Below are 24,928 nucleotides of genomic sequence, written 5' to 3' on the forward strand. Positions count from 1 at the left end.
TTTTTGGGATTATATCTCAAATATATATAAGTGTTTTATGCTTAACCCGGCTTGACATTTGACTATAAGTCGCCAGTTTATGACAATCATCATCTATGTGGAAGCATTGGCTTCTAAGGATTGGGTTATTACCCTTACTGCACAGGTTTTGTAAGCCGACAGTACAAATTCAATATCACAGTAGTTATATGTGAGATATTATGACCCGCCCTGGTTTTGACGCTAAGTCGCCGGGGCATATGTTGTTTAAACTCTCTGCAGGATTTGCAGAAATATGACATGTAAATGATTAAGTTCAAGCTCATTACCAAAGTTGATGCTTCAAAATGATTATCCGTTCTGGATTTTTCTCAAAAGGCTATAAGCCGCCGGGTCATGAAAATTCCGGTTTACAATGAAGGCGTATTGAATCGCCATCGGCCAAGAGCCGCCGGGTATTTAAACTCCGGATTTACTTGTCAACAGATAAGGTATTTGAATTCTTTAAAATAGCCAACATGGATGGATTTTCAATGATGATATTGAATGATTGAGGTTTTCATACCGGATTATATTATTCAAATTTTGAATAGCCAACATGGCTGGATTTCTATTATGATTATCAATAACCAGTATTATGATTAAGGTTTTCAAAGTCGCTTTAGCGCCACAGCTATTATCTTTATCAATGGGCATGGTTTATTTTACAATGGAGGAAATAGTCCCGAGTCGCTGCAGGCTTACGACCCGGCACTTGGGGGCTACATTATTCAAGTTGAGGTTACATCAAATATGCAAGTCTCATGTCGCTGCAAGTATGCACCATGACACTTGGGGGCTAATGCAAAGTCATTTTTATTGGCCTTATTGAAGACCCAACTCATCCCATTGTAATGAGCCGGCCCTTGGGGGTTACCAATTGCTCCTGTTAAAATTCAAGATACACAAGCCTTATTCCATTATATATTGAAGGATCCACTGCTCAGTTGGTAAAGCATAAAGCTCTTAACCTTGTGGACGTGGGTTCAAGCCCCAGGATGGGGGTTACATCATATGATATTATTTTCAATGAAAAGTCCCAGCTTAGTATTATCTTACTAAGCCGGCCCTTGGGGGCTACACGTTACTGCTCAAATTTACATCATCATATTTACAAAGTCCCTGCTTATTATTACATAATGACCCGACACTTGGGGGCTAATGCATATTGCTCTTTGCTTAAGACAATTCTAGGATGACCCGGCTACACTACTATGACTATAGCCGACTCATGGGGGCTACACAACTGAATTTCATTTAAAGCCATGGTGATAAGTCCTGGCTTATTCATGCTGATTAAAACCGGCCCTTGGGGGCTACATGTATTATGGATATAAGGGAGAAATATCTTCAAATTTTCAGTTTGAGTAAATCAGATTGACCCGGTGTCTGCAAAAATCATAAACCGGCGTCGGCGACAATTATGACTCGGCATCATCTATTTATAACCCGGCAATTTTGGTAATCATAAACCGGCAAGTTTTATATCTCAAGTTGGCTGAATATAAGTTGAATATTTGAAGACCAATATTTTTGTCAAGTCAGAGCATTGAAGACTGACTCAAATGGATGCTTTATTTACAATATTTCTTCTACAAGCAAATTGACTATGAAGTTGGTCCATTGATCCGGATTTTCCAGAAGGAGGAGATGACAAGGACTTAAGGATGATCAAGTGTCGGCTTACAAGAATATTTAACCTGGAACACAATCTGTCAAATTTGTTCTTGTGTTTATGTTGCAGATCAGTTTAACATGGATAAATCCAAATTAAACTTGGGGGCTAATGTCGGGGATATACCCCGCGGTATGACCCGGCCAGATGTATAACCCGGCCGGACTTGGCGACTCACTAATGACCCGCCCTGACTGGACGACTCACTAAGTGACCCGCCTGAGCCTGGCGACTTATGGGTGACCTGGCAAGCGGATCAAAGGAGCGACAAGACCCGGGGGCCCAAGAGGCTCAAGGCCCAGAAGGCCGGCTACGTTATGGTAGGCCGGCTTAAGAGGAAAGGCGTGAGAAATATCTCCTTTACGAGGAAGCAAGACCCGGACTTGTAATCAACTTGTAAGAGAAGATAGACTAATCCTAGTCCTACTAGGACTCCACATGTAACCCGCCCCTCTAACTTATATAAGGAGGGGCAGGGCTCCCCAAAGGGGGAGAAGCAACAAGAAACAATATCTAGGGCTAGACACCAAGAGGAGAGCCGGCTTACGGCGACTTCCTCATAATCATAATGAGACCTAGCCACAAACAGCATGTAGGGTTATTACCGGATGATGTTTCCCGGGGCCCGAAGCTGTCTAAATCCTCGTCTTGTGTGTAGCATCACTCGATTCCGCTCAACCCCTTCAAGCTACCACATAGATGTGTTGGCCTCGCGACTAAGTCCTTACACTAGGACATCTGTCGTGACAATTTCACGACAGTTAGCATTACGCACTGAACTATCACGTAGTCATCAAAACATGTATGTCATATGTTCGCAACATCCACAAACGATGCTCGAGGTTCAGCACACCGAGCGATGCATTAAGGACATAAGCCTTCTGCGCAGTAATGAGGATAATCCTCAGTTTACGGACCCAGTCCGCATAATTTCTACTATCAACTTTCAACAAAATTTTCTCTAGGAACATATCTTAAATAGTAGAACCAAAGCGTAAGCTACGACATAATTTACAAATACCTTTTGACTATGTTCATGATAATTAGGTTCATCTGATTATTTAATGAACTCCCACTTAGATAGACATCCCTCTAGTCATCTAAGTGATACATGATCCGACTCGACTAGATCGTGTCCGATCATCACGTGAGACGGACTAGTCATCAACGGTGAACATCTCCATGTTGATCGCATCTACTATACGACTTATGTTCGACCTTTCGGTCTCTTGTGTTCCGAGGCCATGTCTGTACATGCTAGGCTCGTCAAGTCAACCTAAGTGTTTTGCATGTGTAAATCTGGCTTACACCCGTTGTATGCGAACGTTAGAATGTATCACACCCGATCATCACGTGGTGCTTCGAAACAACGAACCTTAGCAACGGTGCATAGTTAGGGGGAACACATTTCTTGAAATTTTAGTGAGGGATCATATTATTTATGCTACCGTTGTTCTAAGCAAATAAGATGTAAACATGACAAACATCACATGCAGATCATAAAGTGACATGATATGGCCAATATCATCTTGCACCTTTGATCTCCATATTCGAGGCGCGACATGATCACCTTCGTCACCAGCATGACACCATGATCTCCATCATCGTGTCTTCATGAAGTTGTCTTGCCAATTATTACTTCTACTACTATGGCTAACTGTTAGCAATAAAGTAAAGTAATTACATGGCGTTTTTCATTGACACGCGGGTCATACAATAAATTAAGACAACTCCTATGGCTCCTACCGGTTGTCATACTCATCGACATGCAAGTCGTGATTCCTATTACAAGAACATGATCAATCTCATACATCACATATATCATTCATCACAACCTTTTGGCCATATCACATCACACGGCATATGCTGCAAGAACAAGTTAGACGTCCTCTAATTGTTGTTGCAAGTTTTTACGTGGCTGCTATAGGTTTCTAGCAAGAACGTTTCTTACCTACGCCAAAACCACAACGTGATATGCCAATTTCTATTTACCCTTCATAAGGCCCTTTTCATCGAATCCGATCCGACTAAAGTGGGAGAGACAGACACCCGCTAGCCACCTTATGCAACTAGTGCATGCCAGTCGGTGGAACCAGTCTCACGTAAGCGTACGTGTAAGATCGTCCGGGCCGCTTCATCCCACAATGTCGCCGAATCAAGATAAGACTAGTAGCGACAAGTAAATTGACAAATCATCGCCCACAACTACTTTGTATTCTACTCGTGCATAGAATCTACGCATAGATCTAGCTCATGATGCCACTGTTGGGGAACGTAGCAATAATTCAAAATTTTCCTACGTGTCACCAAGATCAATCTAGGAAATTCTAGCAACGAGAGAGAAGGGAGAGCATCTTCATACCCTTGAATATCGCTAAGCGGAAGCGTTACAAGAACACGGTTGATGGAGTCGTATTCGCGGCGATTCAAATCGCGGAAGATCCGGTCTAGCGCCGAACAGACGGCGCCTCCGCGTTCAACACACGTACAGCCCGGTGACGTCTCCTCCTTCTTGATCCAACAAGGGGAGAGGAGAAGTTGAGGGAGAACTCCGGCAGCACGACGGCGTGGTGGTGGAGTTTGTGGTATTCCTGCAGGGCTTCGCCAAGCTCTACGGAGGAGAAGGAAGACTTGGAGGAGGGAGGGGCTGCGCCAGGGAAGGGGTGCGGCTGCCCTCTCTCTCCCTCACTATATATAGGGGGAAGGGGGTGGAGGAGGCGCCCTAGGGTTCCCTAGGGGAGGGGCGGCGGCCACAGGGAAAACCCTAGATGGGTTTGGGCGCCCCCACCCCTAGGAAACTTGCCCCCCAAGCCGGGAGGGGCGGCTGCCCTAGGGAAGGCGCCCCCACATCTCCAGGTTACGTGAGAGGGGTTGGGAGGGGCGCACAACCCCTTAGTGGGCTGGTGTGCCCCCTCCCCTTGGCCCATAAGGCCCCCCAACGCTTGTCGGGGCCTCCGAAACACCTTTCGGTCACGCTGGTCGTCACCCGGTACTCCCAGAACAATTCCGGACTCCAATACCCTTCGTCCAATATATCGATCTTCACCTCTGGACCATTCCGGAGTTCCTCGTCACGTCCGGTATCTCATCCGGGACTCCGAACAACCTTCGGTAACCACATACTATTTCCCATAACAACTCTAGCGTCATCGAACCTTAAGTGTGTAGACCCTACGGGTTCGGGAACCATGCAAACATGACCGAGACATCTCTCCGACCAATAACCAACAGTCGGATCTGGATACCCATGTTGGCTCCCACATGTTCCACGATGATCTCATCAGACGAACCACGGTGTCGGGGATTCAATCAATCCTGTATACAATTCCCTTTGTCCACCGGTATGTTACTTGCCCGAGATTCGATCGTCGGTATCCCAATACCTCGTTTAATCTCATTACCGGCAAGTCTCTTTACTCGTTCCGTAACGCATGATCCCGTGGCTAACTCATTAGCCACATTGAGCTCATTATGATGATGCATTACCGAGTGGGTCCAGAGATACCTCTCCGTCATACGGAGTGACAAATCCCAGTCTCGATTCGTGTCAACCAAACACCTGTATAGCAACCCAGTTACGTTGTGACATTTGGTACACCCAAAGCATTCCTACGGTATCCGGGAGTTGCACAATCTCATGGTCTAAGAAAATGATACTTGACATTAGAAAAGCTCTTAGCAAACGAACTACACGATCTTGTGCTATGCTTAGGATTGGGTCTTGTCCATCACATCATTCTCCTAATGATGTGATTCCATTATCAATGACATCCAATGTCCATGGTCAGGAAACCATAACCATCTATTGATCAACGAGCTAGTCAACTAGAGGCTTACTACGGACATGTTGTGGTCTATGTATTCACACATATATTGCAGTTTCCAGTTAATACAATTATAGCATGAACAATAGATAATTATCATGAACAAGGAAATACAACAATAACCATTTTATTATTGCCTCTAGGGCATATTTCCAACAAAAATGTGAGACAACCGCGAATTTGACTCAGGGTGACACAGGGCGACGGTGAAATTCCTTCAAGTTTCACACAGACGGTCATGAAATAGTGGTGATGTTGAGTTCAGGTAACTCTTGGCGTCCAATATGTGAGTTGTTCATTTTCATGCAGATTAGTTATCGGTGTGTGATGGCGTTGAACGGATTCTCCGAAAGTTGGAAGCACAAAGTAGAGTAATGAGGAACTTAATTTTTCTCGAGTGTTGACTGCGAAGAAGACGAGAAGGGACTACAGTTGCAGGTGGAGTCATGTGGAGTCTGAGAGTAGCAGCGGTGCTCATGGCGTATCTCAAGTCCAATGTACATGGAGGTTCGACGCACGGATGAATCCAAGATGGTGAAGAATATTCGCCAAGGTGGAGTTTGTTGGAGTTGTGTCGAATATTATTGTATAAGTTAGGTTACAGTTGGACTTGGAGTCGTACGGTGTGTAGACAAGATATGGAGTCGTGTCCTAGTAGGACATTTGTATCTTAGGCCTCTCATATATAGCGGGGTAGACGCACGATGTAACATATGCCAACATAATAGCACGGGCACGCGGGGGAGCCGGCGGCGTGTGCCGGCACCCGGGCGGCCGAGGTGCGGTATTGTAGCGGTATCATGGGGAGGAGCGCCCGTAGTCAGGCCCCGGGGATGGCCATATGGTGAACCTCGTTAACAAATCTCGGTGTCATGCTTGTGTGATTGCTTGGTCCTCGGTAGATCGACGGAGCGCCTCGGATTTATTCTAACAATCCATGTCTTTTCCCTCATAAACCTCAGAAGCAGATGCACCCCTGCGGACATCTACAACATTGCCACGGTTTCCCCCTCGACCAACCGAGTCAGAGTTCCAGGTAGCCCGCAAATCTTTGAAGATCAGCGACTTGGGGGAACGCACTCCATCTCCATGTTTTGTGTATATATAGGTGGCTGATCATGCCACAAACGATGCACTAATCTAGAAGCAGTTCATATTTAACTCGGAAAACCAGACCTCTCTTCTCCTTCCGCTGTCCTTTTATAAGTACAAACATGTTTCTTCAGTTGCTTCCAAATATCCAATATTAATCTCACCCGATTGTAATTACCAGCAATGTCTTGTCCACTAATTTCCAGAGCATAAAACTCACCCACCTTAATACCTGCCTTCACCAATGGTTCAAACCCGTCCGACAGATCATGGATTTGTATCCATATTTAATTAGCACATTCAGTCCAACCGACGGCGCCTTAGTGAATCCATCGTACAGAGCAAACATAACAGGAATGCGACGGAAGTCCATGGAGCACCCTCCGTTACCTTGTCCCAATCCCTGAGGCATGAGAACTGCATCGTATATATAGAGCTTATCTCAAAGCGATCTGAACTTGACGTCTTGCGCAAGATCCCAGGTGTTGCGCTGGTTTAAGTAGACATATTCCTAACATAGCAATATATGCTACAAGAGAAGACATGAGTAATCCCAAGTGCTCAATTAAGCAAACAGATTCCAAGTAACCTGAAGTAAAGATGACAACTGAAGGTTCGACGACGACGAATATATAAAGGTAGCACGAAACAAGCATACATACAAATACAGGCCAACACGACGACAAGATATTACGGTATAATACTACGTACTAACGACATGATGAAGAGTAGATATATGTATATATGGCTACTCAAACTCGATTGGCAGCACAAAACCAAGTACGCGAGGAATGGACGAATGCATGGAAGGGATCAGGCTTGGTCGGCGGCGGGCTCCTCCTCGTCGTCGTACTCCTCCTCGGCGGTGGCGTCCTGGTACTGCTGGTACTCGGCGACGAGGTCGTTCATGTTGCTCTCGGCCTCGGTGAACTCCATCTCGTCCATGCCCTCGCTGGTGTACCAGTGGAGGAAGGCCTTGCGGCGGAACATGGCGGTGAACTGCTCGCTGACCCTGCGGAACATCTCCTGGATGGAGGTGGAGTTGCCGACGAAGGTGGAGGACATGGCGAGGCCGACAGGGGGGATGTCGCAGACGCTGGACTTGACGTTGTTGGGGATCCACTCCACGAAGTAGGAGGAGTTCTTGTTCTGCACGTTCATCATCTGCTCATCCACCTCCTTTGTGCTCATCTTGCCCCTGAACATGGCGGACGCCGTGAGGTAGCGGCCATGGCGCGGGTCGGCCGCACACATCATGTTCTTGGCGTCCCACATCTGCTGTGTGAGCTCCGGCACCGTGAGGGCGCGGTACTGCTGCGAGCCCCTGGACGTGAGCGGCGCGAACCCCACCATGAAGAAGTGCAACCTGGGGAAGGGGATCAGGTTCACCGCCAGCTTCCGGAGGTCCGAGTTGAGCTGCCCCGGGAAGCGCAGGCAACACGTGACGCCGCTCATCGTCGCCGAGATCAGGTGGTTCAGGTCACCGACTGCATCATGCATTCATTCACCAGTTAAGCTCAGTTCTACATATCGTATCGTGCGCAAGGGATGGATGGATCATGGGGCTTACAGGAAGGGTTGGTGAGCTTGAGGGTGCGGAAGCAGATATCATAGAGGGCCTCGTTGTCGAGGACCATGCACTCGTCGGCGTTCTCGACGAGCTGGTGCACCGACAGCGTCGCGTTGTAGGGCTCAACCACCGTGTCCGACACCTTGGGCGACGGGAACACGGAGAAGGTGAGCATCATGCGGTCAGGGTACTCCTCCCGGATCTTGGAGATGAGCAGCGTGCCCATGCCCGAACCTGTGCCTCCGCCAAGAGAATGGCATACTTGGAAACCTGCCCACCGACCAATGATGGTTAGCAATTCATTTCAGGAGAGATCGCACTCACTGGACTGAAGAAATGATCTAGGGAATGTGTTCGGGTTTCCTAACCCGATCATGTGTCTCAGTTTCCCTGTCAAAAAAACTTGATAACAAGACAGACTAACTACTCCTATCCAATCAGGGGACTAATAATGAAATACATCTCCCCTGGTCCAACATCATGTGCCTAGTTGTACATTATTACTGAAAATCAGTATTTTTATTTATTCTGCTGCTATGATTATGAATTTATGATTAGGTTAGGTGTACTAAAATCCACAAATCTCATATCACATAAATCTGAACTTTAGCAATGCAAGTACACATAATTAACAAACTAATCAAGCAAGCAAAACCGCATCTACGGATCTAACCAACAACCATCCGTCCACTGGGTCTGGCAACAGCCTGTCTGGGTGTCCCATTCGCTGCAGCCAACACCGACAGTATGCCGTTCCTTGATACCGCCTTTCATGTGGTGTTAATTAGGTCATACAGCATTGTCGGTAATCACCCGCATGATATATACATGTAGTGCTACATTATTAGTGTTGTGATGATCGCATCACCCTTCACCAGCAAAAAGATGATGGCGACATGAGATGTGATGCGAACAAATTGTATGTATATTGGCATTGATGTAGTCGTATCTTGACCGAAAAATGCAAGTTCTTTGCCCCCTGAACTTGTCAGCACTATTTTTAAGTTCACATTTTTACAAACGAATAGTCGATGGCTAGGTGAATTTGCGACGCATGCTTCAAAATGGATTCAAAATTCAAATGCTGGGTCCTTCCCAGCCCTCAAGGGGACAAATGGCATGCAGACAACATAAGCAATGCTGCAGCTAAGGTCATGAAAGAAGATTTCAAATCTAGCATACTTTCAGAACCTTCACGACTGACATCCTTACTTAGCAACAGTTTTCTAGCAGTTGCTGGCTTGATTGATCATTGAACTGAAAAAATCAGCACTCAAGTTGAAGCCAGGTAAGCACCACATATATATATATATCATTTCATAATTAAATTACATTTCGAATTCAAATAGTTACATTCCTATTAATTCACTACGTAAAATTTGACATAAGAAAATAAGACAAGAAAATTTGCAGTTTATGTGTATTTTAGACTATGTTTTTATGTTTGTAATTTTACATAACATAAAATATTTTTTACGGCGATTATATATTTTCTTACTGTCTCTTTTTGCGTCGGAAATAAGACAAAACTTACGGAACGTAAATTTACGATGCATTGATGGTACAATAGAGGGGGTGAAGAATAACTATGCCTCACCCAGGGTGACGAATAGCGCGACCCTATATGTGTGTGTGTGTGTGTGTGTGTGTGTGTGTGTGTGTTATACTCTTTAATTTCCCAGCCAACTTGATCCCAAAAGCATATAATTGCCATTGGAAGTCAAATCAGGCAATATAGGACGATAAGCTCATTATTTGAACAGATGAAATAATGCCGTGGCGTGTCAGTACTGAAATAATCAACAACTAAATCATGGGTAGAAATGGTACGGTCATCTAACCATGTCAAAAAATTAGGTTCACCAAATGGTAGAGATAAATCACGTGATCCGTCAACTGAACAATATGTTGGATCCGCAAATTATAGACCCCAACTGGGAGCACCGAATCACAATCATGTTGGATCGTCCCGGGCTGCTTGTAAATGCTGCCAAGTTGGCAGAGTTGTTTAGTGTTTAATTACCATGCAACATACTACTCTGGCACTCTGCTGGAAGACAGCAGAGTCTAATAAATGAGAATATAATTCTGTCCTTAATTAACCAGAGGAGAAGAACAAGCAACAGTATCAAACATTTTGGATCCCACGGTTCCGATTATTATACCAAAAACGATACCGTTCCACGCTAATAATCTGGTAAATTGTGGATCACATTCCCCATTATGATCCAGGCAATTTTACTAGTATATGAATATACGGTTACGATCGAAATGTTAACGATGCCAATTCTGTTTCAGAAACAGATCCAGGGAAATGCAGATAAAACTGAACAAAGAGAATGCGGGGGGGGGGGGGGGGGGGGGGGGGGAGGGAGACGGTTGGGCAGGGGCGTTTGATCATATACCTTGGAGGCAGTCGGAGTTCTCGGCCTCCTTGCGGACGACGTCGAGGACGGAGTCGATGAGCTCGGCGCCCTCGGTGTAGTGGCCCTTGGCCCAGTTGTTGCCGGCGCCGGACTGGCCGTAGACGAAGTTGTCGGGGCGGAAGATGGCGCCGATGGGGCCGGAGCGGAGCGAGTCCATGGTGCCGGGCTCGAGGTCCATGAGGACGGCGCGGGGCACGTAGCGGTTGCCGCCGGCCTCGTTGAAGTAGACGTCCATGCGCTCGAGCTGCTCGGGGGCCGTGCCGGTGTACTGGCCGGTGGGGTCGACGCCGTGCTCGCCGCAGATCACCTCCCAGAACTTGGCGCCGATCTGGTTGCCGCATTGGCCGCCCTGGATGTGCAGGATCTCCCTCATCTTGCGTCGATCGGATTGCGTCGCGTCGCCGGGTGGCTGTTCTTGGGTTGGTTTGTGGAGCGGGGGGGGGCGAGGGAACGTGGGAGGGGGAGGGAGGGAGGGAGGGGGGCGACAAGGGAAGCGGGTGGGACGGACGGACGGGTCGTGGGCGCGTCTATATGCCGCGTTTCCAGGTAACCGACGTCCCGACCCCACCCACCCCTCCCTCCTGCGCTGCTCGCCACTTTCTGCAGTTATTACTACAGGTTGTATATATGGACCAACTGTTCCATTGCAGTTTCTCCTTTTCTTTTTGGCAAGTTATGCAGTTTTGATGACATGTTGGTTTGCTCATTTCCACTCCATTCGTATATTCGTTCACAAATACATGTTCTAACTCTTTTTGAAATCAGATGTGTGTGTGTATATATATAGACACATTTTAGCTTATGTATTCACTCATTTCAGTCCGTATGTGGTTCATCTTAAAATACCTAGAACATCTTATATTTGTGAACGGAGGGAGTAGTTTCGATCACAAAATAGTAGCATGGTACACAGTGGCGGAGACATGGGGGTGCCAGCCAGGGCCCCGCCCCCCGTGATTTAAGCCCGGAATGAGTAGTAACGGTGTTTTTTTTGCTAAAATGGTGTTTTCCATGGATTGGCCCTCCCTAACAAGGTTTAACAATACTTGGCCCCCTCCCCTAACATCAGTGATTTAAGCCCGGAATGAGTAGTAACGGTGATTTTTTTTTCTAAAATGGTGTTTTCCATGGATTGGCCCTCCCTAACAAGGTTTAACAATACTTGACCCCCCCCCTCCCCTTAACATCAGTGATTTAAGCCCGGAATGAGTAGTAACAGTGATTTTTTTGTGCTAAAATGGTGTTTTCCATGGATTGGCCCTCCCTAACAAGGTTTAACAATACTTGACCCCCCCCCCTCCTTGTCTGAATTTTCTGGCTCCGGCACCGATGGTACATGTACATGTATCACAATGTATCATATAATGTGTAAGAACTTGGTTTTTCTGTTGTCCAATGGAAAGGGGAACTGCCTAGTTATGTACGACAATGTGACTATAATACACACATGATTCCTGAGTGCACCTTTTAAACAGGTGCCAATAACTAACAAGAATAGAGAATTTGATACATACCTACATGTAAATTGACAGATGCAATGACAAGAACCACCTCGTGCCAAGCCCAAGGGGCAGCCTTGGTCCACTGGGTGGCAAACATGGTGTCGGAGTAGCTAGGAGCACCTCGGAGAGGGAGTGGCAACAATGTCAAGGAGGTATTGTTGCGACAGATGAGCGTGCAGTCGAAGGAGTTGTTGATAACGCTGAACCTGAGAGCGAGAGACACGGACGCGAGTGAGATGGGTAGCGCGGCAGTGATGCCCAACTATATAGCCAACCAAGCCCGTGAGGGTCAAGGTCCAAGGTGTGAGCCCATTATGCAGACTTCGGTAGGACCTGCAATGAAGTATTTATCCACCTTTAGTACCCAGACGTACATATTCCTACTTATAGGATCCAACTCGCATGTCTATAGTACCCAAACTATCACCTAGTCAATTGGGAGACAACATGTCCCCCTAAACAATGTGACTATAATGTGACTATAATACTTGGTGGGGTTTTTAACCTTGCGCTTATGAACATAGCCTTACTTGGTAAGTGGATATGGAAACTTGAGAATGAGGAAGGAATTTGGCAAGATCTTTTCAGGAATAAATACCTTAAAAAACAAACCATGTCACATGCATGTAAGAAACCTGGACAATCCAAATTTTGGAATGCCCTCATGGACACCAAAGATCTTTTATGTAGTTTATAGGAAAATTGTTCATAATGGGAAATCTACTAGGTTTTGGGAGGATCCATGGATGAAGGCCAAATCTTTGTTGTGTAATTTGATAGACATTATTCCGTTACTTTTTATCGTGATGTTCCTATAGATGAAGTGGTCTCGAGTGATTGCAAATGTATATAATTTAGGAGAACCATGCGTGGAGTTTTATTTGGAGCAGATGATCGCTCCCATAAACTCTTTTATTAGACTTCTCTCTATTTGATGGTAGATATACTTTCATTTGGATGCCTAATCCCAAAAAGTGTTTTACTGTCAAATCCATTTACCAACAAATGTATTCACATCCACCAGTATAGATGGGTGTCATTTCTTGTGAAAATTTAAGATTCCACCTAGAAATCGAGTTTTCTCATGGTTGATTTTGAAGAATGGCATATTAAACAAGGATCACCTGCTTCCTGGATCATCATGGTTGGTTCGATGAGAAGAAGTGTTTGTTTTGCATTCATGATAAATCTATTGATCACCTGCTTCCTGGATCATCAGTTTCTAGATTCATTTGGGGTGTTATTCAATGCGATTATGATTTTACCAGTGACTCCCTCAAACCATGATCAATGTTTAACTTTGATTCAAGGCTATCCTTTTGGTAAAAGGAAGATAATGGCAGTGGGGTGGTTACTGTCATTTGGGTAATCTGGAAAACAAGAAATGATGCTTCTTTTCAGAAGAAACAAATACCCGAATGATATTCGTACATCATTCATCTCATATGCCCTTATATTGATGATTGTGCCGGATTACAGAAGGAAAATGAGATGGTGGCTCTACAGCGGGCATCCAGAGGACTTGCGGAGGTGGGGGTTGTGGTGTTTGATCAAGCGAAGGGGTGGGCACCATTGGCGCAATGAATTGAAGGTGGTTAAAACACAAAATCTTGCGTTGTGGTGGCTCTTCTCAGTCTAATGATTAGGCTTCGGATGTAATGTCTGGCTTTCATTGATGTTGACATGTTTTAGATGTTTGTTGCATGGCATAACAATTTGTACACCGGAGTGTCATGCTTTTGTGTGATATGCGGAGCTTGTTTTGCATCTATGTGGAAGAGTTGCTTTCCCTTTTTAGTTTCTTTTAGACAATTGGATTTAGTTTGTAACATACGTGCTTGATGGTTTAGTTAATGAAATCAGGAGAAATCGCATTTATAAGAAAAATCATGTTTTTACATTTTCATCTTAAAATTTGAATCTATTGTATCCATTGAACCGAAAGTCCAAGTTAACTTTCATGTGCATATTCGTGTTCAATGCAACAAGCACTTTCGAATAAGATCAATTTTGAATACATTTAGACACCTTTTAAAAAAATTACCAAGTTTCAAATCTACAGATGAGTTGCGGATCAAACGGATCTTAGTGTCCATTATATTTCCCCTCACCCGCATATATACAGTAAGGAGGGTGGCTCCTTCGAAACGCGATGCAGATACTCTCACTTTGGACAATACCTTTATTCTCCGCAACTTGGACCAATACTTCCTCGTACAAAAAGAATGTAGTGCCGCAAAGGTAAAAGAAAACGAGGCTATATGATTCACACTGGCGGTCTTAGGCCTCCTTTGGTTCATAGGGTAGGAAAATCATATTAATAGAAAAAACATTAAAAAAATGAGATCACATGTATCTCAAATTCTATGAATAGAAATAGGAAAAGAGATGTCCTTTAATTCATATCATAGGATTTTTTTTTTCCATTGAGTCTAGGGCTCTAGGCTAATGTTTATTTTCCTATAAAATGTGAAGGATAGGAAGGATTTCTTCATAGAAATAGGATTCTATTCCTACAAACCAAAAGACTCTAATTTTTTTTCCTATACAAATCTTATCCTATACAATTCCTTCAAACCAATGGAGGCCTTAGTTTATTTCAAAAAAATGGCCTTGGTTCGGCCCCTTTGGCCTTTGCCGACCTCAAAAACAACATTGCTTGCCCGCATTACATGTAGCGGATGCATCATATATATTCCGCGTAGTCATCATCATTTTTGCATCATTCGGGCAGCATGGAGTGGTACGAGCAGCCAATGATTGTTGAGATACTCGTACAATTGAACATGCAGCACGGCACCAGCACATGCTTTGTCTGATCTAGAGTAACCAGATATGAAACAGCCTATTGTGATCCATCAATTATTTGCAAAATATTCGTATCAATGGTCGCAAGGAGGTCAGTAGTTATTTCACATGCACACAAAAAACGAGAGGAAGAAAACAAACACGGCCGTAGTAGGAGTAAGCACAAAACAGATAGTTTCAAATGAAGAACACACCCCGCAAAAAAATGAAAAACACAAAAAAGATAAGTTCAAATGAAAAACACAAAACAGATGGTCTATATCAGCGCAATGTTTCAGGCTCAGTCGATAAACGGTTCTTTAAGCAAGAAAGTCTTTGGGCGGCACACTGTGCCGGTCCACCGGACCAGGCCGGTCGAGCGCGAGCCCTACGATTGGACTGTGCGAAACTATCTGATGCGCTTTCTTTCGTTTCTCTTTTATCAATGCATGCGCACATGAAGGAGTCCCGCATTCACTGGCCGCCCGCGCTCACCGGCCATCTGAGCTCGCCCTCCGTCGTTCGTACTCGCCGGCCACCCATGCCAACCGCGCTCGGCCTCATCCGCTTGTGCTCGCCGTTCGAAGCACCAACGGTTGGGCTTTGCAACTTTGTTGTTGACCGGTCGCAGTTTCTCCCGCCGATTGGTCGCAGCAGCACCGAGCATCGTCCGCCGCTCCGCCACTGGCACCATTGTCGGCTCGCCCATCGGTTGAAGTTTTTTCTCTAATCGCTCGCAACTTTCGTCAACGCCAGTCGCAACTTTCGCCGTAATCCCGTAGCTTTTCGTGTGTCTCTGGTTGAAGCTTTTCTGTAGCCGGTTGTAGCTTTCTCTCACACCAGTTACAGCCTTTTGCTGTTGGCAGTGGTCGCCTCAAATTTTCGTCAACTCTGGTTGAAGCTTTTTGCAACGGTGGTTGTAGCATTGTTTGTCGTGGATTGCAAATTTTTGTTGTTGGCAGTCGCAAGCCCCAACTTTCATCAACTCTGGTTGAAGCTTTTTGTACCGCTTGGCATGAGTGGTTAGCTATCTCCAAAAAAAAGTCAACAACTGGTTGAAGCTTTTTGTATTCCAGCAAAATGACTCACTGGTTGTAGCTTAGAGCCCGAAAGAACCATTTTGATTTTTCACCTTTTCCCTTTTTGAGAATCTCAAAAAAGGAGATTTTTTTTTCCTTTTCGAGAAGCACATTTGTGCTTCACAAAAAATATCTGCAAAACTTTGAGGAAACCGGGCAAAAACTCAAAAAAAAAGGAAAAAAACTATCTAAATCCCGAAAATACGTATAGAAAAATAAACAAAACAAAATCCAGAGGGAGCGCCGAACACGTGACACGTGGCGGCGGCTCGCGGCGCACCACTTGACGCGCTCCCAGGCCACAAAAGTGACCACTGCATGAGCCCCGCAAGGGATAACTAGTAGTTAGTTGCTCTCTTCTTTTCTGAGAACGAAAATTCAGCCTCTTGATGTAACCTTGGGCCTACCTATTTGGCGGTATTGTAGAGCCGTGGACATACTCTGGATATGGGGAGCTCCTATCTGCCGCTCTCTGCGATAAACAACCGCCCCTTCACGCAAGATCTGCCCGACTAGGCTGGTCCATTGGCAACACGAGTGAGCGCCAGTATCAAGCGGGAGACCAGACGGAACAAAAAGGATTTCTAGCGAACCGAACCGGCAATATAGCAAATTGGTACCGCACCGAATGTTTTTCAAAAACCTAATGTACTTTTAGAGCGTGTGAACAACTTTAGATTTTTTTTTGTGAAATTGGGAATTCTAACGTTTTTTACAAACAGGAACAATTTTTTAAAAAATATATAAAAACATCTACAGGTTTTTAGAAGCACAATCATTTTTTGAAAAAATTCAAAAAGAAGAACAAATTTCAAAAAATTGTGCAAGTTCAAAAAACATGAACTTTTTTGAAATGACGAAGATATCTTGAGCATTTTTTTAATGAAAACATTTTTTAGTTATAAGATTTTATTTGAAATTCTAGATGTTATTTGGAAAACCAAACAACTTTTAAAATACAAAAAATGATTTTTTTTTTGTTTTATATTTGTGAACAGTTTTTGAAAACTCAAATACTTTTTGAAATTTGGTTTTTTTGGAAATTTTTGAATAAAAAAAAGAATAGAAGAGAAAGAATAAAAAAACAAGTAAAGAAAACAGAGTAAAAACCCGGTTGTTCCCAACGGTACAGTATGTGTGCTACTCTTAAATTAGGCCGGGCCAAATAGGACCGCTCATGTGCGTTTTGGCGCCAATTTTACGTGGAGCACCTCAAATAGGAAAACGTGCGGTGCACCCGCCCTTTTAAGTGACGGAGCTAAGGGAGGACGAGCAGGATCAGGGCCCCTAATGATTGCTTCTTTCCCAAGTTATAGGTGTATGTCCGTTACAATTAGAGTTAGGATTAATTCCACCCCCCGCCCTCCCCAAGAGATGCGATCAAGTATTGAAGCAAGCCCACCAATGTAAAAATGGAAAGGGTTTGATCCGGTTTCAATGATGGCGCGTGACTCGCTACACATAGGGAAGCTTGTCGGTTCTGCAAAGGGCGGGGCGACAACGCGTAGCCAATGACCTAAGATATCTTGCCACACAGAAAAGTAAAATTGCTACATCGATCCTTCATTGTTTGTACCGTGTGATAATACTGATCCATATTATAATTTGGATCGCAACAATTTATCAATTTTGATGAAATTAGTGAGTGCACTGGTTTCTTGATTTAAGCCCACAAATTTCATACCCTAAATTAGATATGATGCACAAGTTCAACCACTCAGATTTAATTTGTCTAGTCATGAATACAACAAAACATATATTGATTTTATGGGATCGTTGCTCCAATCTCACAACGGTGTCCACATTAAACTTTCAAAAGTGTTCAAGATATTTGGCATGTCGGTTTTTTTTCTGTTTTGATTGTCAACTGTTCCCCCCCCCCAATACCCAAATTCTGGCTCCACCAATGACCCTTGTAGTGCTATTGGTGCACCAGACAACTAAAACGCCCTCAAGTGTTTGAAAAATGTGAAAATAATTTGGACTTACACAAAAAAATATCTACCACGCCAAAAAAATCATATTCAATTTAGACCTAGAACTCTAAAAACAAAAAAAGTCAAATCACATTATGAACAGTACCCATTTTATATTGGGCCATAAATTTGGCCCATTAACACAAACAATGCTAAATTGTTATTTTTGTTTCTCAAGTTCTAATGGAAACTTACTTTGATTTTTTGTGACATGATTGAAATATATCAATTGTGCGTGCTAAATTATTTGTAGATATTTTGAATATTTTTAGCATGACTTTTGAACATCCGGTGCACCGCTAGCACCACAAGATTGAATGCGCCGATATGTTCCAGACATACTATCATAGCAAGGATTTCCTAGGGGTGATATCTATGATGTCTCGAGTGCTCCTAGAGAAAATACCATGCTGAACATGGGTGCATATGTGCCCGAAATGCCAAAACAAATTATAAGAAGACAAATATTTTTTATTTCTTTTTTGCAAAAAATATCGTATGTGTATTATTCACATGTTAATTTTTCCAACGAAATGACTTCCATGTTGGAGACGAATAGAAACAAAATCAATAATGTATTAAACTTAGTAATCACATTTTTCAGTTGCAATTTTGCCTTTTTACCAACAAGTCCCCCAAGTATTTTGTTGTGAAACTTTATATGTGAGTAACAGACTATATGATGTTTTTGTACAAAAACTAGCAAGATGCCCGTGCATTGCACGGAACATCAAGATGCATTTTTTTTACAAATCATCTGTTGTGATTGACCCGTACAGGAGTAATCCAATTTGTAAAAACTAATGATATCTCAAGAATTTTATCGAAAAAATGGTATCTCGAGAATTTCATCGAAAAAATGACATCTCGAGAAAGATGAGAGATAAGTGAGGATGAGTGGGCCATGGTGATGACTGGTGGTCGGACTGGGCGAAGGCATGGGGAGGGACGGCGCCGGCAGCGGCCACCATGCCAGATTGTGGGAGATAAGGATGAATAAGGCAAGGCCTAATCTGTAAATGTGGAGAGAGGTGCGGGTTTTTGTGTAAAATTGTCATAGTTTGCTTTCTATCCGTCAGATATAGATCGGACGGTCTATATTAGAAGATGGCAGGCACACCATCATCACCAACTCGGTTTTTAATAAGAGTAGAGATATGAAACATTTCACTTTTGTAGAATTTTAAATTTATTTTCTGCTAAATTGGGTGCATGTGCACCCATATTCCAAATATCTGCCCTAGTGCTCCTAGTCCCCGCACTATGCGGTGCGACGCAAGCAAACACTCACCCCCACCCACTTCTTCCCAGCGGCGATGTAGTTGGCCTGCAAAAAGCCCTAGTGGCCAACAACTATAGCATAAACTGGCCAGGTTTTTCAGATCGGTTTTTTGGCAGGATTTTTCTTAAATTAAATATTTTCCTATTTTCAAAACCATGAGTTAAAAAAATGATTGTGAATTTAAAACATATTGGTCATTTTGAAAAAATCATGAATTTCAAAAATGTTCCCAAATTCAAATAATGTTTGCATATTTGGAAAACAAATAATGAATTAAATATTTGAAAATTTAAAAAGGTTTGTTGTTTGAGAAACGTCCATGAACTCAAAAAATAAAATTCCATAAAATAATTTTATTGATTAAAAAATCATGGGTTTTGAATATGTCCCTCAATTTGGAAAATATTTTTGAATTCTAGAAAGCCAAAATATAATAATGTTTTTAGATGTCATAAAATGTTCACAGTTACAAAAAATATTAATGGATTTAGAAATTGGTCCCTAGATTCAACCAATGGTCACAATTTTGAAAGTTTGAAAATAGTAAGCAAAAAGGTAAAACATAAAAAGGAAAACATGTAAGAAGAACCTGTAATAATGGTGTAGCAAAACGTGGAAAAAAATCTGGTACGTGGATAAACTAGCTTCCCAAAACAGATTTAAAAACCCGTAACAGTACAGGCCCAAATAGCGTGACAGAGGTTGTGGGCCAGGACATTTAAGCATTGTATCCCGGTTTTCGGGGAACTTCACAGTCCTGTATGTTTTTTTTGTAGATTTCCGTAATCTTCTAGAAGGCTACCGTTCGGCTCGTTTTCCAGTTTATTCTAATTTTCATTGTTTTAAACATACAAAAACTCTATAAAAAATTTCAAGATGTACTCCTTTTGTAAATTTTCAAGTTTTTCAAAAAGCTCAAAAGGTGTCATATTTTTGGAAAATGTTCATCTTAGAAAAAAAATGCAAGTTCTCAGAAAATCTTTGAAATTTTCAAAAACTGTTCACATTTTTAAAAAGATATTCATTGAAAAATATAAAAAGAAATAAAAAAAGTTAAATTTGGAAAATAACTTGTTCATTTAATTCTAATGGAAAATAGACTGAAAACCAGAGAAAAAAAAATTGTAAACTAATATAAAACAAAAATGGCGAGAAGCAATCTACGTTACACCAGGATGCATTGAACAAGACCTGACAACCCAAAAGGTATGTACCAATTCTCTCGGACAAGGCGGTCCCAATATGTATCCCTCTTTTCCTCAAAAAATAAAATATATCCCTTGTTTTTTTTGGGAGGATAAATATATCCCTTGTTGCCAGTTGTGCCAGCAAGGGTGCTGATAGGACCTCCAATACTGCACGCTGGGAGGAGATGCAGCGCACCCATCGCTCCCCTGGCTCATGTGCGGAGCGCTTCTTTTTTTAAACTAGACGATACCCCGCACGTTGTTGCAGAAATATTTTGCAATACATTTCAAATATATTTGATTGTATGTGACATGAATATTTGAAATAATAATGTGAAAACTAAAACTGAAAATATGTATGGTTTATTGTGTTTGACAATTGTATAGTTGTAAAGAATTCAGTAAATATAAATAGCATAATAGAATGAAAAATGGCATTCATAACTGCATATTGAGGTGGGCCTTTTTATGTGCATGGTTGCATGTAGAAGTGAGCATTTCTTTCATGATGATGTGGCATGCTTACATGTTGAGAGAAATAGATTAGTGGGGGCTAGGTATTTAGATATAGAAGATTTTGTTTTCTTATTTTCTTTTTTCTTTTCCATGTTTCCTATTTAAGTAATTCAGGATGTCAAACGTTTCAAATTTTAAAAGTTTGTGCATATCGAAAATAATATAAAAAATATAAAAAACAATGTTTGTGATTTAAAAAATAGAATATTCAGATAATGCTCACGATTTTTTAAAAAAGGTCACCAATTTGAAAATTGTTCGTAATTTTACAAAACATGTTTGCATAAACAGAAAATGTTTAGGAATTTTTAAAAATATCCATGTATTCAAAAAATGTTGAGAAACTAAACAAGTGCTCACATATTTCAAATTGTTCCATGATATTTTTTAAATGTTCACCAAATTCATAAAATGTTTGGGAAATTAAATATGTTTGTTGATTCAAAATTTTTCCTGTATTTGAAATATGTTCGCGCATTTCATAAATTCGAAAAAAAATATTCATCATTTCCAAAAATGATCGACGATTCCAAAGAAATATTAACGGGTTTCCCAAAAATGTCTGTGAATTTTTAAAACAATTCACAATATATTTTTTAAATGTTCATGATTTAAGAAATTTGTATTCTAATTTGTGGAAAATGTTAATTTGGAAAACAATCACGATTATAAAAATATTCTTAAGTTCCAGAACTGTGGGTGTTCAAAAATTGTTCACGAATTGAGAAAATATGACCACAAAACTGAAAGATGATCGCTAAAAAAGAAAAGGAAAGTAAAAAGAAAAAAGTAATCAAAAAATGACGTATGAAAAAGAAGAAAACCAGAAAACCGACAGGGATGTTTCTTTTTTTAGAGAAAAAGGCGAGGATGTGTATTGCCTGTAGCGATACAAGCGCATACATATCGCTCCCGCCCCGCACATATTATTCACTACATCCTGCCTACTAGGGTAGGTATGCCTAAAAAAACTAGCGTAGGTAAAATCCATGAGTTTTTTTACTGGTGTTTCCTGCATTAAAAAATAGAAAAATGTCCAATAATATTCGTGGATTGATTTTTTTAGTGAATTCAAAATAAATCATAACCTCGAAAAATTTCACTGATTTAAAGAACGTTCATGAATTCCTGATAGTTTTCGTGAATTCAAAAATTTTCATGAATGAAAAAAAACTGTAAATTTGAAAATATCTATGAATTTGAAATTATTTAAAAATTTGAGAAATATGTCAAAATTTGGTAGATTTTCAGGAATTTGAAAAATGTTGAGGGATAAAAAAAAGACGCTCTTGAATACTAAAAGCTGAAAAGGTATTGCAAACTATGAAAATGTTCATTGAGTTGAAAATGTTCATTGACTCACAAAGATCACGAAATTAAAAAATAAATCTTGAATTTAGATAAATTTAAAAAATTACAAATTTATTAAATATTCGTCTATTAAACAGTGTTCATGAATTTGAAAAACATATTCAAGTATACGAAAATATGTTGACAAATATGAAAAATATATGCAAATCATAAAGTGTTTATGGATTAAAAAATAAAGAGAAAACCCGGTGGAAAATGAACCAAATGGATGGTTCCTAAAAGCTTAACCTTCTCAAAAATGTTCCCTAGCTGACGAAGCGTAGCCGGCGAGCTCTTCCTAATGGGCCGACACACCTTCATATGAGAGTGGGCATTCAAAGGGATTTTTTGCGGGAAATAACTTGTATTACACATGTAGCATAACTACTTCATACTTACATAATTCGACAATGTTTTCAGTTCCACCATGCCACATGGCCGTCCAGCCACTAGCTCTAGCATAATTAGCCAAAGTATGACTAACATTATTACAATTTCGTCGAACGTGAGCAATATAAGTATTTTGTTGTGTCATGAGCAATTTGATATCATGCACAAGGAATCCAAAGCTTGATCTATCCGTACCTTCTTTCCTCACAAGGTTAACCGCTTCAAGACAATATTTCTCAATATATATTGGGAGTTGGCTCCACAGCACGGGGAGAGACAGACCTTCTTTGATAAAAAATATAATTCGTCTTTCCAAGGCAGATGAACAATCTTGAAGGCACCTGCACAAATAAAATACTATCTCCAAGTGTAGGTACCTTCAGCATTATTCGCACTGACTCTTTATTAGGTTAGATGCAGTGCACTCGAGCCGGTCCAGCCAGAGGTGATTTTTTCCCCGGCAATTGAAGTGCGTTGGATATAGCGTCTTTTTTGGTTTCTTGTATCATCTACTCCCTCCGTTTGGAAATACTTGTCATCAAAATGGATGAAAATGGATGTATCTAGAACTAAAATACATCTAGATACATTCATCTCAATGATAAATATTTCCGGACGGATGGAGTATTTTTTTATATGTTCATAGGGCGATTTCACCGTATGGTCACCCTTGGCATGTTCCTGGGGTCCATTTTGAGCTCCCGTATAGTCAAAATCGTCGGAGAAGTAGGAAACTAACACTCTGGGGAAAAATTACGAGAGAATGGTTAACTGGGCCAGCTTGGACGTTCCCTGGCCTGTTGGGCCTAACACGCAGCAACCAGCAGGTCCAATAGTGTCATTACTTCCCTGCCCTCCTTTATGAGCCGGCTCTTTTCGGCTCATGATTCTTAAGAATCCGATTCTAGGAAACTGCCCACAGGACCAACCGTCCAGTACTTTTCTAAGATTCTAGTACGAGATTGGTGTATGAGTTATATGCTAAAATGTTCATAGTACCCCTAGCCTAGAGCTATGTACAGAATTGTTAACACTTGGCCCTTTTGAATCATACAACTTTATACTCCATGTACAATAGCCATCAATAATACAATTTTTACTTCATTGTGTATACAAAAAAATCGTACAACTTATACTACCAAAATACACATTTTAATCTCCATCTACAGTAGCCATCAATCACACAACTTACACTCCATACGAAATAATCATCCAAATATTTCACTAGCAGCCATCAAATTAGCATACAAATACCACCATCAAACGTAAGAGATGTTAAACTTCATGTACTAGCCAATGCAACCAGAAATCTGAAGCTTAATGTGGCTAGTGCATGAATCTTAACTTGGTATCAAGGCCTAAGGTCTTGAGTTCAAGTTCTGGCTTTCGCAATTTATCGAAAATGTATTGTTCCCCTTCTATGTCCATGTATAGGCCTCTTGAGCCATATCTCCGAGTCTATTCACGTGTTGACTTCCCGCGTCACATGTGAGAGGGGTGTTGAAGTGTATATGTGGATTGCCTAGCCATTTTCCTCAGTTTGTACTTTTCGTTGCATTGGCCAATGCATCAAGCTTAACAAGAGAGAACGAAGATGTAGAGAGAAGAGAGGAGACAAAGATAGGGGAGAGAGGGAGAGGAGCTCACCTGTGGTTGGTGAGGCAAGTTGGGGTGGGGCGGCCGGCGAGGCAGGATGAAGGGGCGGTTGGGGCGGGCTGGACGAGGTGGCGGTTGACTAGGCGGCCGGCGAACTGGACATGGTGGAGATAGCCTGGACTGGGTGGCAGCGGACTGGGCAAAGCTTTGAAGCTTGTGGGATCGAGCGGCGGTGTTCTTGTGTGTGGAGAACTGGAGTGGCATTTTGACCATAAATACCACGTCAAATAGCGGTAGACTTTAAAAAGGAATAATTTTCTTTTGAGGGGCAGAACAAAATCGCCTACTTTCGATGATTCCCTGTTGCACTGTGATTCTCAGATGATTCTAGGCGATTCCTGGGACAGAGATGAGTCCTTTTGTGATTCTTGATTTCTCAAACCGTGATTCTTCAGAATTGGTCGGAAAGAACAGGCCCTGATTGTCCGAAAAACATATTTCCCTTCATGGGCCATAGTAGGCTTGCATAGCTCATGAAGGGAGACACGAATTGATTGTGTGCTGGCTTGCCTGTCTGACTGTTATGTAATGACCCACAAGTATAAGGGATTTATCATAGTCCTTTCGATAAGTAAGAGTGTCGAACCCAACGAGGAGC

At 42.1% G+C, this 24,928-nt stretch overlaps 1 protein-coding gene across 1 annotated transcript; it reads right to left on the minus strand.

Annotated features, from left to right (window-relative positions):
* Positions 1–7,153: 7,153 nt before the first annotated feature.
* Positions 7,154–11,089, minus strand: LOC125550212 (tubulin beta-8 chain). Its single transcript, XM_048713156.1, has 3 exons — positions 10,585–11,089; positions 8,180–8,449; positions 7,154–8,096 (listed from the first exon to the last, which is right to left on the minus strand). Exons 1-3 carry the CDS (start codon positions 10,976–10,978, stop codon positions 7,423–7,425), a joined length of 1,338 nt encoding a protein of 445 aa, XP_048569113.1. The 5' UTR covers positions 10,979–11,089; the 3' UTR covers positions 7,154–7,422.
* Between the last annotated feature and the right edge of the window lie 13,839 nt (positions 11,090–24,928).

This window comes from Triticum urartu, chromosome 4, assembly GCF_003073215.2.
Source record: "Triticum urartu cultivar G1812 chromosome 4, Tu2.1, whole genome shotgun sequence".
In the NCBI taxonomy this organism is placed as follows: domain Eukaryota; kingdom Viridiplantae; phylum Streptophyta; class Magnoliopsida; order Poales; family Poaceae; genus Triticum; species Triticum urartu.

Coding starts and splice junctions, on each gene's coding strand:
- LOC125550212 (XM_048713156.1), bottom strand. CDS start 10,978: ATGAGGGAGATCCTGCACATCCAGGGCGGCCAATGCGGCAACCAGATC. Junction 8,450..10,584: donor GAACTCCGACTGCCTCCAAG/GTATATGATCAA, acceptor GTCGGTGGGCAG/GTTTCCAAGTATGCCATTCT. Junction 8,097..8,179: donor CAAGCTCACCAACCCTTCCT/GTAAGCCCCATG, acceptor TGCATGATGCAG/TCGGTGACCTGAACCACCTG.